General features: G+C 37.8%; 1 protein-coding gene across 3 annotated transcripts; it reads right to left on the reverse strand.

Annotated features, from left to right (window-relative positions):
- Positions 1-265: 265 nt before the first annotated feature.
- Positions 266-11,976, reverse strand: LOC104754703 (callose synthase 1). Of its 3 annotated transcripts, XM_087495717.1 has the most exons (43): positions 11,576-11,976; positions 10,751-10,964; positions 10,543-10,643; positions 10,340-10,461; positions 10,146-10,239; positions 9,932-10,042; positions 9,731-9,847; positions 9,554-9,646; positions 9,376-9,467; positions 9,158-9,284; positions 8,919-9,056; positions 8,739-8,815; positions 8,543-8,636; positions 8,178-8,297; positions 7,979-8,096; positions 7,499-7,836; positions 7,357-7,409; positions 7,215-7,275; positions 6,994-7,075; positions 6,857-6,906; positions 6,688-6,774; positions 6,471-6,608; positions 6,285-6,379; positions 5,560-5,644; positions 5,310-5,470; positions 5,107-5,230; positions 4,928-5,025; positions 4,714-4,843; positions 4,429-4,580; positions 4,188-4,297; positions 3,977-4,102; positions 3,805-3,873; positions 3,529-3,718; positions 3,276-3,435; positions 3,055-3,174; positions 2,810-2,928; positions 2,638-2,721; positions 2,433-2,545; positions 2,110-2,339; positions 1,204-2,004; positions 1,077-1,127; positions 804-989; positions 266-704 (listed from the first exon to the last, which is right to left on the reverse strand). In XM_087495717.1, the coding sequence occupies exons 2-43, from the start codon at positions 10,935-10,937 to the stop codon at positions 456-458; spliced, it is 5,853 nt and encodes a 1,950-aa protein (XP_087351843.1). In that variant the 5' UTR covers positions 10,938-10,964; positions 11,576-11,976; the 3' UTR covers positions 266-455. The 3 variants fall into 3 exon arrangements, with proteins under 3 accessions (XP_087351843.1, XP_087351845.1, XP_087351844.1); XM_087495719.1 differs by lacking the exons at positions 6,285-6,379; positions 6,471-6,608; positions 6,688-6,774; ... (18 more) ...; positions 10,751-10,964; positions 11,576-11,976 and adding exons at positions 5,734-5,843; positions 6,105-6,202; XM_087495718.1 differs by lacking the exons at positions 6,285-6,379; positions 6,471-6,608; positions 6,688-6,774; ... (18 more) ...; positions 10,751-10,964; positions 11,576-11,976 and adding an exon at positions 5,734-5,884.
- Positions 11,977-12,838: the final 862 nt, after the last annotated feature.

The raw sequence follows: 12,838 nt of genomic DNA on the forward strand, positions 1-12,838 counted from the left end.
TATTATAAGAGTGAAAAAGAAACAGAGTATATAACTGTTATTATTTGCGTTTGATATTTGGATGAAAATTAAAGAAGGCATTATAGTATACTATGTAACGTATAATAACTAGCAACGAATAATTGAGGCCAATTTATAAACGATGATCAGTCCTGTCTTCATCATGATGATGACATGGACGACAATAAAATGTCCTTTGTAGAAAAGTTCAAGTGGTATTCATTATTATCTTTTGTCTTTTCGAATGGACAATGGAGGACCAAAGTTTTTGTCTTTCAGATGAAAAAAGATACGTCTCGCTTTCTATTATAATGGATTCGAACTTAAGGAAAATAGTTAACATCTACTTATTAAATTTATAGGGTTTCTAACCGTAAATTACTTGGAAAGCAAACTATAACACAGATCATGCATTATATCTACACATACGCCATTTACATGAATGTGTGTATATGTTACTCCTTGTTTTTTGAAGACCGGTCTTTTCTTTGACCACCAAGAATACGAGAAATTTGCAAACCCCTACTAAACGCTTGGTTAAAGAGCATTCTTGTCTGAAACTCAGACACGAAAGGAAACCAAGCCAAAAACGCAACCGGTGTGAACAGAAGCAAGCCCATCAAGATCTCGTATCCTCGAGCTAGGGTCCTAACCGATGACCATATCCCTAGCTGTTGGATCAGAGGCTTGCAAGCTTGTGCAATCTGATGAGGACAAAACAAGATCTAATGTCACAAAACCAGACGATATTTGGAATCTTAGAGACAAAAAGAGGAGTCTGATGATGGTGGAGAAAGACTTACGAGAAGCATTCCCCATCCGGTTGGCATGAAGGCAAGCATGCAGATGAATAAATCTTTGATTGTTATCAGAGGAAGTGCGAGGAACGTTATTAGAATTGCTACAAATGTGAGGAACACAAGACCCTTTATGATTCTAAACAGAAGCTGGAAATTAGTGCTGAATCTTCGCCTTCCAACGCCCAAACCCTGCAATGACCGTTACATAGAAGAATTCAACAAGATGCTTAGAATCTGGCAAGAAAAGCAAATGTGAATGTGCGTAGAGTTTCATACCTTCACTATCAGTAGAATGAACAAGATCACAAACCATGACGCTCCATAAACCTGAAAACAGAGTCATTATAGTTCAATAATCAAGGGATTCACCATTCGCAGGGAAGTAGTTATCAGCTTAGCTTACCCAAAAGCTTTGATTTTTCCCTTTAAAGGTACTGAGGTGATACACAAGTCCGTACTGAAAGATGAAGAAGCGGAAGGCCAAAAAGATCTCAAGGATGATACCACGGACCCCCGAGTGTCTAAGATGCTCTAATTCTTTCTCCCACCAAGACTCCCAACTCTTCTCAGGAGGGACACCGATCCCTCCTCGGTTATATATCCATTTGTTCCAGTCTGTCCAGTCGTCAACAATCTTTTGCCACTCAAAACCAGACGGGTTGAAAAGGAAAGGAGCAAAGAGCCATGTAACCACCATGAACCATATGGAGACAGTGATCAGAATGTAAGTAACCACACCCCTATATGATTGACCAAAGATCTGATACACTAGTAGGAGAATCATTAGCTCGATGCCCTTCACAAAGTGACTACGGGAATAGAATCTATAGTTCTCAGCAAACTTCGCATGGAAGACCACAAACCCGCGTCCCGTTCCTCTGTATTCCGCGCCTCCATGAAACAACGTCCTTCCGTAGTAATGTGTTTTTGTCCCGAGCTGAAACGTGAAAAAGACGGAAGCAAGTTGTAACTGCATCAACACAAACTCGATCAATGCGTTATGGAACCCCCTCTCAAGTCCAATCTCCATCATCATGGGCAAAGCCATCAGAAAACCAATCTGCACAAATGATTGAGAAGCAAGAGCTGCCTCAAGAGGCTTGTTGTTACGAAAAGCTCGTTGGTTACTCAATCCTTCTTCGAGCCCACTAAGTACTAGATATAGCCGGCCGTAAAGAAACACATACACCGTAAGCACGGTTAACTGTCAAAACACACACATAATGGCTTTAGACTTGAGAAAGAAAAACAAATCTGCCATGTAATCTATCTAGTGACTGAGAGATAAAAAGGGAGTATCTCAACCTACCATGGTACTGAAGTAGAACCCAATTGTGGTGAAATAACAAGACAGCATCCGGAAGAAATCAAATCGGTGTCCCAGTCTATACAGGTCGCGACTCAGAGTTTGCTCGCCGTTTCCATTAGCGATTTTTGCCTCAAACATTGATATTTGGTTGAGACCCACATCTCTTCCTTTACCAACTTGTATATATTCATGATGAGTCACATTTCCTTCACGCAGAGTAGAATTAAAACCTGAAAGCAGTAGAAAAGTATGAGAAAATGAGAATTATATGAAGTAAGTAGATCATATGTGTGTCACCAGAGAAGAAGAGGTCAAGAAAGTGCCTGCAAATATGTCTTCACTAAGATTGATGACTTTAGAAGCTTTACAGATGCCACCTCTGGTAAGGTGAAACAACCGATCAAAGATATCTGGATGACCGTAATGGAATCGTACTCTGGAGCAGCAACAGAAAGAAACACATTAATTTTGACAACCACAGTATTCATATTTCCACTCAGAAGATTTCAGAACAGGGAAAAAGCTTACTTCAGGGGACTAGCTAGCACCCTTTGCCCAATCGTGACAAAGCTGTTCTCTTGATTTGACATAAACCATGCTAGAGAAGACACACTTCACAAGAAACCACAAACGTAGAAGATCAATAAGTACATTGAAACTTAAAATCTCGAAGACAGGAATAGGATCATACTGTTAGTACCTTCCAGTGAAAATATGCTCTCTAAGACCAAGAATCGTAGGACATCTTACGCCTCCATGCTTTTCAAGAAACTCTTGCAGCAAGTTCCTCATTTTGAAAGCTTCCTCCATGTAGTTATCCTATTTTTCAAATCTTTAGAGGTTAAGAGTCTCCTAGGGTGAACATTCTTTTCTTTTAACTAATCATAAGCACAAATGAGTTTCATTAGCGACACATCCTATACGAAAGAAAATTAGCTAATGCACCTGGTTCATGTCTATTGTTTGCAACCCTTCTCCGCGTGTAAAAATGATAGCATGGTTTTGATTTTCCGGTTTTCCCTCTCCTAGTATAGCCGGTCCCGGGAGCTTAATCCGATAAATGAGCTGACAGAAAAGAAATATAAACTCAGACAGTCAGACTCCAAAAAATAGAACAGCACCATTACCAAAATGTTAAGCATTTAATTATTTTTCTCCTCTTATACCTGATCTAGTGTTTGAACACATTCAGAAGAATCCATTGGTTTGGTCTGTGGAGCAGCTTTCACAAGAGCTGAGTAATAAATTTTCTCCTCTGTCCCCTTATAACTTTCTTTATGTGTTTGCTCCACCTCATCGATATAGGCAACACGAATAGACGGATACCTGGCATAAGGAAATAGCAAGCTTAACTAATGGGGTTAAGAAATTAATAACAAATCAAAGGAGGAGATCAAAGATGACAAATGAAGAAATTACGTTGTCATAAGTCTCAATATGTCTTTAGCACGTTGGTCGCCAGATCTCTTATGAATACTGTATTGTTGGCAAGAAACCACAAATGTGAACTTCATATCCGCAAGTGCTTGACATTGTGCCCAGAGTGACCCTCCGCTCTTTGATGCTTCTTCGCTGGTTAACTCAAGAGCCTTGTAGCCTTTCAATAGTTCTAAAACAAAAACGAAGGTAGTTTAAGGAATGCTTTCACACTTTCTAAGAATGAAAAGGAATAAAAGCTTAGATTTCTTCAAGCACCTTCATCCTTTGCCATATCAAGGAAGGCCTGAAGTTCCAAAGCCTTTCGGTAATACATCATGCCTCGCACTAGTTGAAACAAGTCAGAGATCAGGCACAACAAGTTTATCAAAAGATAAATTCGTCAAGATAGAAAAATGAAGATTAAGAGAGGAGGCTAAAGTCGACATACCAGTTTTAGTCAGAGTTTGGCCTCTGTAAGATGCCCAGAGACGAAGCTCCTCTTCCAAATCCTCTCTTCCTCTTAGTTCTTCTTCGTTGCCACATTTAACTCGTTCCAGAAAGTTTGTCCATTCATCTGATGTAAGCCATGGACTCAGCTGATAGCTCAAACAAGATAACAGCGCCATATGAAAGATTTTAAACAGATTGAAAAGTGAAACCTGGGAAGATCTTCTGCAAGTAAAAAAGTATAGAGACTCCATCTTCATTTTGCTGTTCTAAGCCATATATGGAGAAAAGAACATCCTCTGAAAAGTATGGTGTCAGGACCCTATGCAAAAGCAAATTGGGGGATGTTAAGAGATGTGTCTGCAATGAAGCAACTTTCGCAATGGAAAATGCATCCATAGATGAAGGTGCAAAAGATGGCCATAAATTAAGTTGAAAGTGAATGGAACATACGAGAAGGAAAGCATGTTGCGGATCTTGGGTGCAGCAGGCATGTCCATGAATAGTGAATTTGAAAAGAAAGTAAGACGCCTTCGAGCTTCCAAGTTGGACGGAACATCCATAGCTGACTCCTTGACAGTAAGCAAAAGATGAAGCCTCTTAATCTGCAAAAGAACAAAAACGGAGGACATCGGACAAACCACTTAGACGCCCCTCATGCCAAAAAAAATAAAATGCACTACTGTAGTGGAAACAAGAATGAGATAAATGGAATAATTATTTAAGGAAGAGACTTGCCTTTTCTTTCCAAGCTTCTGTTTGAGAGTAAACTGGGAATCGAAGTTGGCTGAAATATTTGCGCTGTTGATGAAGAGGGGTCATGAAGTCGTACTTGACATAAGCTCCATTGTTGGCAGTCTCTAGTAAGCTATGGAATGGAGACTCTAAATCAGAGTGCTTCAAACGAAAAATGATTGATCACTTCGAAGACAGCTCATACAAATGATCTTACCTTGGTACTTCTTCTTCCATGATATCTCTAGTCACCACTTCTAACATGTTCAGCAAGACAATTACAATTTGATCCTTGTCCTCCTCCCTGTTTTCTAGCTATTGCAAGTAAACCAACCTCAGTTATTTTCATGCTAAGCTTGGCACAGATAGTCATCATTGTAATGCTACAGTATGTACCAAATATTCGATTAGCCGAACAAACTGGCCATACAGATCAGGAAGGGCACTCAGGTTCAGTTCTGTTAGCAGTGTTTCGTTCTCAATATGTACATCAATCTTGGAAAAAATGTCGTTTATGACCCTGTACAAGAACATATATAAGTTAGGAAAGGTTATGTAAGTCCTGGGTTAGAACAAAGGCAATAAATTTAAAAACTTACTGTCCTTCTCGTTCTCCTACAACCAAATAATTAATGAGATTCTTAAACGAGGCATAGCACTCTCTAACTGCACAAGTCATGTAGCTGTCAACACCCAATCTCTTTTTCAGTTCACGGTCTTTTCCATTGCTGTCTTTAGCCATATCCAAAGCTATTGGGATCTATGACGTTTAATCATGAATACACCAACATTTAGAATACAAAAACGGAAAATGTAACACCAGACGTAAGTCAAAAGATAAACCTTCACCTTACTAGCCAGTAGAAAAGGTGGCCACCGGATAAGATCCAAATCAGGGTCAGACCAATATGGCACAAGCAAAAGTTCCATTTCCCTGTACATTATCACAGAACTCTTATAACCACATTTGTAATTACTTTTTCAAACGTGAATTGAAAGTAGAGAAGTTATAGGTTTTTGAACCAGGAAGCCTGGAGAGGTGATTTCAGAGAGAGTAAAGGCAGAGAAAGTAAGAGCGGCCAAGTGCTGATTTGGGTGAGACCAACATGAACACCATGTACAGAATAACTTGTCTGCATTTCAAAGTTAGATAGTTGATGGGAGAGTGAGTTAGATTCCTGAAAAGACCAATCTGTTTAAGGTGAGTAGGGCTTCCTCACTGTTCTTTTGAAACCAACGGTAATGTCATAAGGCCGCAAATAAAGTTTTAACTTCTAAGTACTACTCACCTTAAAATGATTGATATTTTCATAAATCTAACTCCCTTTCTCGTCAAATATATAGCATTGTAACACATGCAAGTTCATACTGTAACTGGTGTTCATGTTCCTCACCTTCTATGGATGTCGGTCTCACTCAAATCAACACTGGGCAGTTGTTATCTCCTCTGCCTTTTACTCTCTTCAAAACCTCCTCTCCAACTTCCTCGTTTAGAACCTGTAACTAGTCTTCTTTCTATCAAAGTTCATTTTCAGACGGGGATAAGAATGAAAAGATTCAAAGCCAAACCGAACCTATCACTAATCAAGTCCTCTTCTCGGAAACTACTGATTATTTTGTTCCACATCTGAGCAAACCGCGCCGCTTCCTTGTCTTTACTAGATGGAAGCTGAACAGAAAAAGAGAACACAACCTTAGATAGAACTCTAAAAAAACAAAAGGGTAGTGAAAATCTCTTAGCATAACAGCAGTAACCAGACCTGATCAAACTTGCGAGAGAAGGTCGCCCTAAATCCCTTTTTCTTTATATCCTCGCTCTTATCATGTGGTACCAAACAATCATTAAAGGCCCCTGGTATGGATTCAAATCTCGACCTCAACATTCCAAGTGTTCGGATCTGAAGTGAAACAAAGTTCTTTTTAAGACACCATCTCTTAAAAACTAAAGTGAGTGTATGCTTTTTAACAACAATAAACCTCTCCAAGACGGCGGAAAGCTCCATTTAAACCTCCAACCAGAGTTGAAACTATAGCATACCATATTTGAGTGTCCATGAAATAAACCTGCATATAGAAGTTAGCATACCAAGAGGAAACCATAAAAACAAAAGAAGATATGGGAATGAACAAGTATGTGCAAACTCACGAGAATAACTGGCGACCAGAGCGCAATGACGACGCCTATATTACTCTTGGCTGCAGAAACCAAAGAAACAACGTCATAATTATTTAATAAAACAGCATTATGCAATAAGCAAATCCTGATATTCTGTTATCCGTTACCATGAGGGAAAAACTCATGCCAGCTGTAGACGGATATATGGATTCGCATTATATCTTTGGTTGGACCAACAAGGGGCTTAATCTGCATCGAATACGGAAAGCATGAAATTTTTTAAACTCATGGACTGAGAGGAATGTCATTAGAATCTTAATGGCTATTCCAAATAATAGTTTCTTGCATATTGCTCATGCTAAACAACAATACGATATAAATGTGATACCTCAGCGTAATAACTGAATGCCAGCTTTGAAATCAGCAAAACGACCCAAAACATTGTGTACCTGGAAATCATTTGAGCATCATCACTAAGCAGTGCTGAAAAAACAAACAACATTCCGACCTATAAGTTTTAGAGTCCTTACTTGAAAAGTGACAAAGCACTCTCATGCATACCCCTTCCTATATACAGACGAGGCTGTATCACAAAGAACCATGATAAGACCACCTTTTCAGTTTAATATCACGGACTTAAAATTTCAAAATAAAAGCACATGAATAAACTACCTGAGACCACCACATCATCAGCATCATTATCTTAAAGTCAGACCTTTCAAGATAACGCCGAATGAATGGAAACAGAAAAAGCAACGCAGAAAGCATGTTTGGGGATAAGTAGATAAGAATAGCCACTATGAAAAGGGAAGGTGAATTATGGCTGTGTCCCCCAAACCAATTCTTTATGGTCTGAGCAAAACCAGAAGCGTCTTTCCGACTGTATGCGTAAGTAACTGGCATGACCACAACCCATACTGCAGCCGCACCAACTTTCAAGACGTATCTGAGTTTCACATAGAGTGACATGCTATGTCTTGCCTTCCAGCTGAGGGCTATATCAAGGACAGCTGCAATATTGAAGTCAAACAATCAGAAAACTCGAAGGTCAAACTAATAATTGGTAGGAAAACATCATATTTCGAGAGGACACTAAAACAACTATTTCCCTCACAACAGAGAATGCTAAACAGATATACTATGCATGATCACCTTGTGCAAGCTTTAGTATAGCTGCTGTAATGAAGACGCTCAAAACCTTTAGGAAGACATCACCCTGAAAGATGGCGCTCAACTCTCCGGATCCATTCCATGCAATAACAATCATTGCCTAGACAATAATGATAAATTAAACAACAAAAAGAAAACACAAATTTAAAAGACATTCAAACCAACTACAATATTTTGGTACCTGCAAACACAGGATATAAAAGCTCCACATTCTATCAAAACTTCTAAATATGTGCCAGAAGGAGCGTATCTCGACAAAATTGACTTTGCCCATCCACCGATCTCCGCTACTTGATTTTATCTGTAGCATTGAACAAAATAAAAAAAAAATTAAAGATACAAAAAACTGATGCAAATGAAGTAAAAAAAAATGTACTGATTGAAATAACTTTAAGACATGACGATTAGTCTAAGCTGATACAGCAAGATTTATCATAACACTTAAGATTACAAGTTTATGATCCATTAGACCAATTAATGCAAAGATTTGCTAGCATAAGCAGAGAATACATATACGACCCATTTTTTAGTCTCTATTACTCATACCTCACTTCTCTCAAGTCGAAGTTCTTCAGCTGTCCGACAAAAGAAATCAGCATCTGCCCGCATAGGCCACCCTAGACGAAAACATCGAATTGACCTGCATAGTTTCAGGGACAAGGAATTTAGACCACCCAGAATTCTGTAAGGATAAGATAGCGTGACATTCCAAAAAGGTTATAAGATTATCATCTGCATTTACCAAAAATATTCATTCAAGTCATCATAGTTTCTCCACACAGAATGCTTTGACTTTCCTCCTCTACTTCTCTTTGCTTCCTGTCATGCACAAAGATCTAGATAAAAAAACAAAGAATAGGTAGATTGAAGGAAAGCTTGAGAATAAAAGGTGGCCACGACAAGAATAACTGAAGTGAGGAACCTTTGCTATTGTCTCGTATATTGGAGTAACTACTTTCTGCAGGAAAGCTTCTTCGTCACCACCATAAGCTGGCTTTACATGCTCCCCTGTCATGGGACTAACACTACCAGCCAACATACCATACAACTCGAAAGCCATCTGAACACAGAACAAATACGGAAAATCATAATTAAACTTAAACAGCTATGAAAATGTTCACAGATAAATTAAAATTTTAACTGACTAAAGTGAATCCATACATGATGATATATATAACAGAGGCATTCTGGCATGAATCTCAGGTTGGCTGCTTCTCCCCATATTAAAAGATAAAGTCCCATGTAGAGCAGTTTACGTTGTTGTACCTCTTGTTGAATAGTCGGCAACCTTCAAGTGCCAACAAGAGGATAAGCAGACTGAAAGGTATAAGCAGCATATGTTTTCAAATCTTTCAGACGTTAAAATGAGAAACTCTCACCAAAGGCTGCTTTTCCGACCCAAATACTTGCACCACTTTTTGTAGTTTCTGAAAAGTTTCTTCATCACTATGGTCAAGGCGCGATCATCCAACTAGAGAAAATATTGAACACAAACACTTAGTGCAAGTTAAACTGCCTAGGTAGAGAGCAAACAAGATATCATCACAAAATGCATACCTTTGGTTGTTGTTCAGGTCTTGGAAATTGTCGGATGTGGACATTAGCAAGTAATAAGATCAAGTGCTCTCTTTGATTCGAAACATTGTCTTTCTGCAGTTTAAAGGTTGAACAACATTCAGTACAGACTTAAAACTTTAAGTCAAATAATTAAAACAGGATATTCACTAACATCACCTGAAAACCAAACATAGACTGAAGCCAGTCTAAAATGTCTTCATCGAGTTTCTTCTTGTGACCTGCTGCCCATGGTAAGCCCCTTGTATTTCTAAGAGCGGCCACAGCAGCTTGTATCTGCAGAACAGTATTCAAACAGATTACGTGAACTGAAATACAATAAAGCAGAAAGATAGAAGGTAAGCTGAGAAGCTGGAAAACCTCAGGCAATCTCATTATAGCTTGATTCTGACTATCAGGGTCGAGGGGAAGTATATTGTAAGGCACGTAAATCTGGGTTTTCTCTTCGACCTTATTGTGCGTTTCCAAAATCTACAGCAGAAAGAAAGGATGATCAGAAAAAAATTTTGATAATCCAGATCACAACAGTTTCAAAATGTTTTTCCAAAGCATTAACAAAGATCAGCATCATCACCTCATCAGCCACTTCCACATCTTCTGTTTGATTAACAGCCTTCAAGACTTCAAAGAGAACGGCAGCAGTTTGATAGGCCTTTGTCAGTTGAGCACTAAAAGGTAAAATATTGTAATATATGAATGAATAACTCAGTAAGAGAAAGCTATAAGGAAAACCGAAAACTTGGAGGAATCTATTTCATCAACACAAACCGGTCAGCTATATCAGCAGCATTTAGCAAAGCTTGGATGTATTTCTTGTAGTAGTGTTGATAGAAACTCTGCATTTCACGCGCATCACTCTTTTGCCTTCCTGCCAAAGTTGTTTCATTCTCCTGAAGAAGCAATCAGAAACATAAACGACAAGTGTTTAACATGTTATAGCAGAATCATACCAATTGTTGACATCCATTTACCCTTTCTAATCGTTGAAGAAGCGCGGTCTTAAACTGTCTCACACCACGTCCACCTGAAGTTGGATCAAGCCTATGTGCCTTCTCAAACGCGTAAAACCGACCTGATAGCATCATCATCATCATCATCATCATCCACAAGTTTATTATTTCAAAAAGCTCGTTTAAGATGATCAATCAGAATCAAGTTTCGAAAACTGTTTAAACTCACAAAGGTAAGCAACACGTGGATTACTAGCTTCAACTTCATTAGCCACACGAAGAATGGGAGCAATCTCCACTAAAGATGATGGAACCACTTCACTATCAAGCATAGCTTCTCCTAGACTACCAACAGTCTGAGTCCGCAGAATCCGCCTCTGTGGCGGAGGCGGATCAGGTTCCCTTCTTTGAGACATCTTCTAAAACTCTTAAGAAGAATCAATCTGAGGTACCAAAGTAAACTATTTAGTCAAAACCTTGAAAGACTTGTGAACCGAAGGAAACCAAAAAAAACCCAAACATAGAAAGAGAGAAGACAAGAAGAAGGATCCAATTTTGTGAGAAGCTAATTCTGATTCATCCTCACAAAAAAAGGTAAAAGAAAATATCACTGTAGGCGCAATGAACGGGAAAAGATTTTTCCTTTTTTTTTTATAAAGAAACATAGAAAAGATCCAGCCAAAACCCAGTAAAGTAGCCGACGATGTAAAGCGCAAAACAGATACTTTAACAATCCAATTCAACAAATCCATAGCTAAATACAAGATACTTGTGGTCCTAGAGAAACATTAAAAAAGGATTCAACTTTCCAAAGTTAAAACGAACACGATTGAGAAAGCTCCAACTTTTTTTTGTTTTTTTTTGACAACGATTGAGAGAAAGCTCCAATTACAAGACCTAGAAGACGAAGCATCCAGTCTCGCTCACTCAAATAGGGTAAGCGAAACGCATAATCAGGAAAAAGACATCCAATTTCATTATCTCGGACTTGAAGAAAACGAAACCCAGAATCAACTCAAAAAAAAGAGAGACCTAGAGAGATATAAAGCATCACCTGACGACAAACAGAGGAAGAGAGAGAGAGAAGCAGAGGAACCCTTGAAGATATCTAAAACAGCATCAAACGAGTCTCCGGCGAGATAACTCCGGAGAGAGAGGAAAGCAACGGCTACAAGACAGGCGCCAAGTAAGTTTCTGTAAGGTAAACCTTTCCTTTTCTGCAGCTTTTCTTTTTCTCCAATCGCATATCGCCACGTCACCCTTTACGTATTATATAACGTCATATCTTTATTTTTGGAAGCTGCTGGGTCTTTTTCCTTATATATATATATATATATATATTTGTGTAAACAATAAAAAATATACTAGAGCTTTTTTTTTCTCTTTGATAAATTAAAAGAGCTCATAATAACTTTATTTAATTACTTAAAGCTTCATTATTATTTTTTCAGTCATGATAAAAGTGTATATTATTAATGGTTTTATAGTTTAGTCCAGGGCCGGTCCATAGGGCAATCAACTCAAGCAAAGGATTAGGGCATCAACAAAATTAGGACATTTTTTGGTAAAATTATTATAGAGTTTTTATATATATCTAAAGATTTTTACAAAAATGTGGACTTTAATATAAGTGCAAATCATAGTTTTTGAGGTTAATTATTAGTTTTAGTTTTGATTTTTTCCATTTTGAGGTTAATAGTTTGCTTTGTTAAACTATTAGATAAATCTTTTCATCAAAACTAATGTTTTGATTTTGGTTTGTGTTAATAAATTTTCAAAACACTAAACATAAAGTCTTATATACCATTAGTTATAATTTTTTAGTAATATATAAAAGAGCATGTTTTTTAGTTCGGCATAGGGCACTAATAAATGTCGGACCGGCACTGGTTTAGTCATCTGTGAGGTTGTTGAATTCAGAGATCATCCTCCAACTTATCTTCCTTTCGAATTTCCAAAATAATAATAATTAAATACTAAAAGAGGTTGTTTAAAACACTAATTAGATAAGATCAGTAAACAAGTAATCAATTTCTCGCGTCAAGACAAATATTTATGATCACAGAGGAGTATTAAAAAACCAATTGTTGTATCAAAGTGTCACGTCGAATTTGTCCATTAGTCAAAACCATTGATGTTGAGATATTTATTCCTGCTAAGATGCTCACTATTGTCCAATAAAATCACACGTTGTTATCTACTATTTAATAAACTCATATAATGCTATTACTGTTTCATTATCATCACAATATGTATGACTTTGTTTGGTAAGTATTATGCGATGAGTTTGTGGTTTAGATTCAAAAAAAGCATCTAA

This window comes from Camelina sativa, chromosome 17 (assembly GCF_030686135.1).
Source record: "Camelina sativa cultivar CO46 ecotype springtype chromosome 17, ASM3068613v1".
Lineage (NCBI taxonomy): Eukaryota > Viridiplantae > Streptophyta > Magnoliopsida > Brassicales > Brassicaceae > Camelina > Camelina sativa.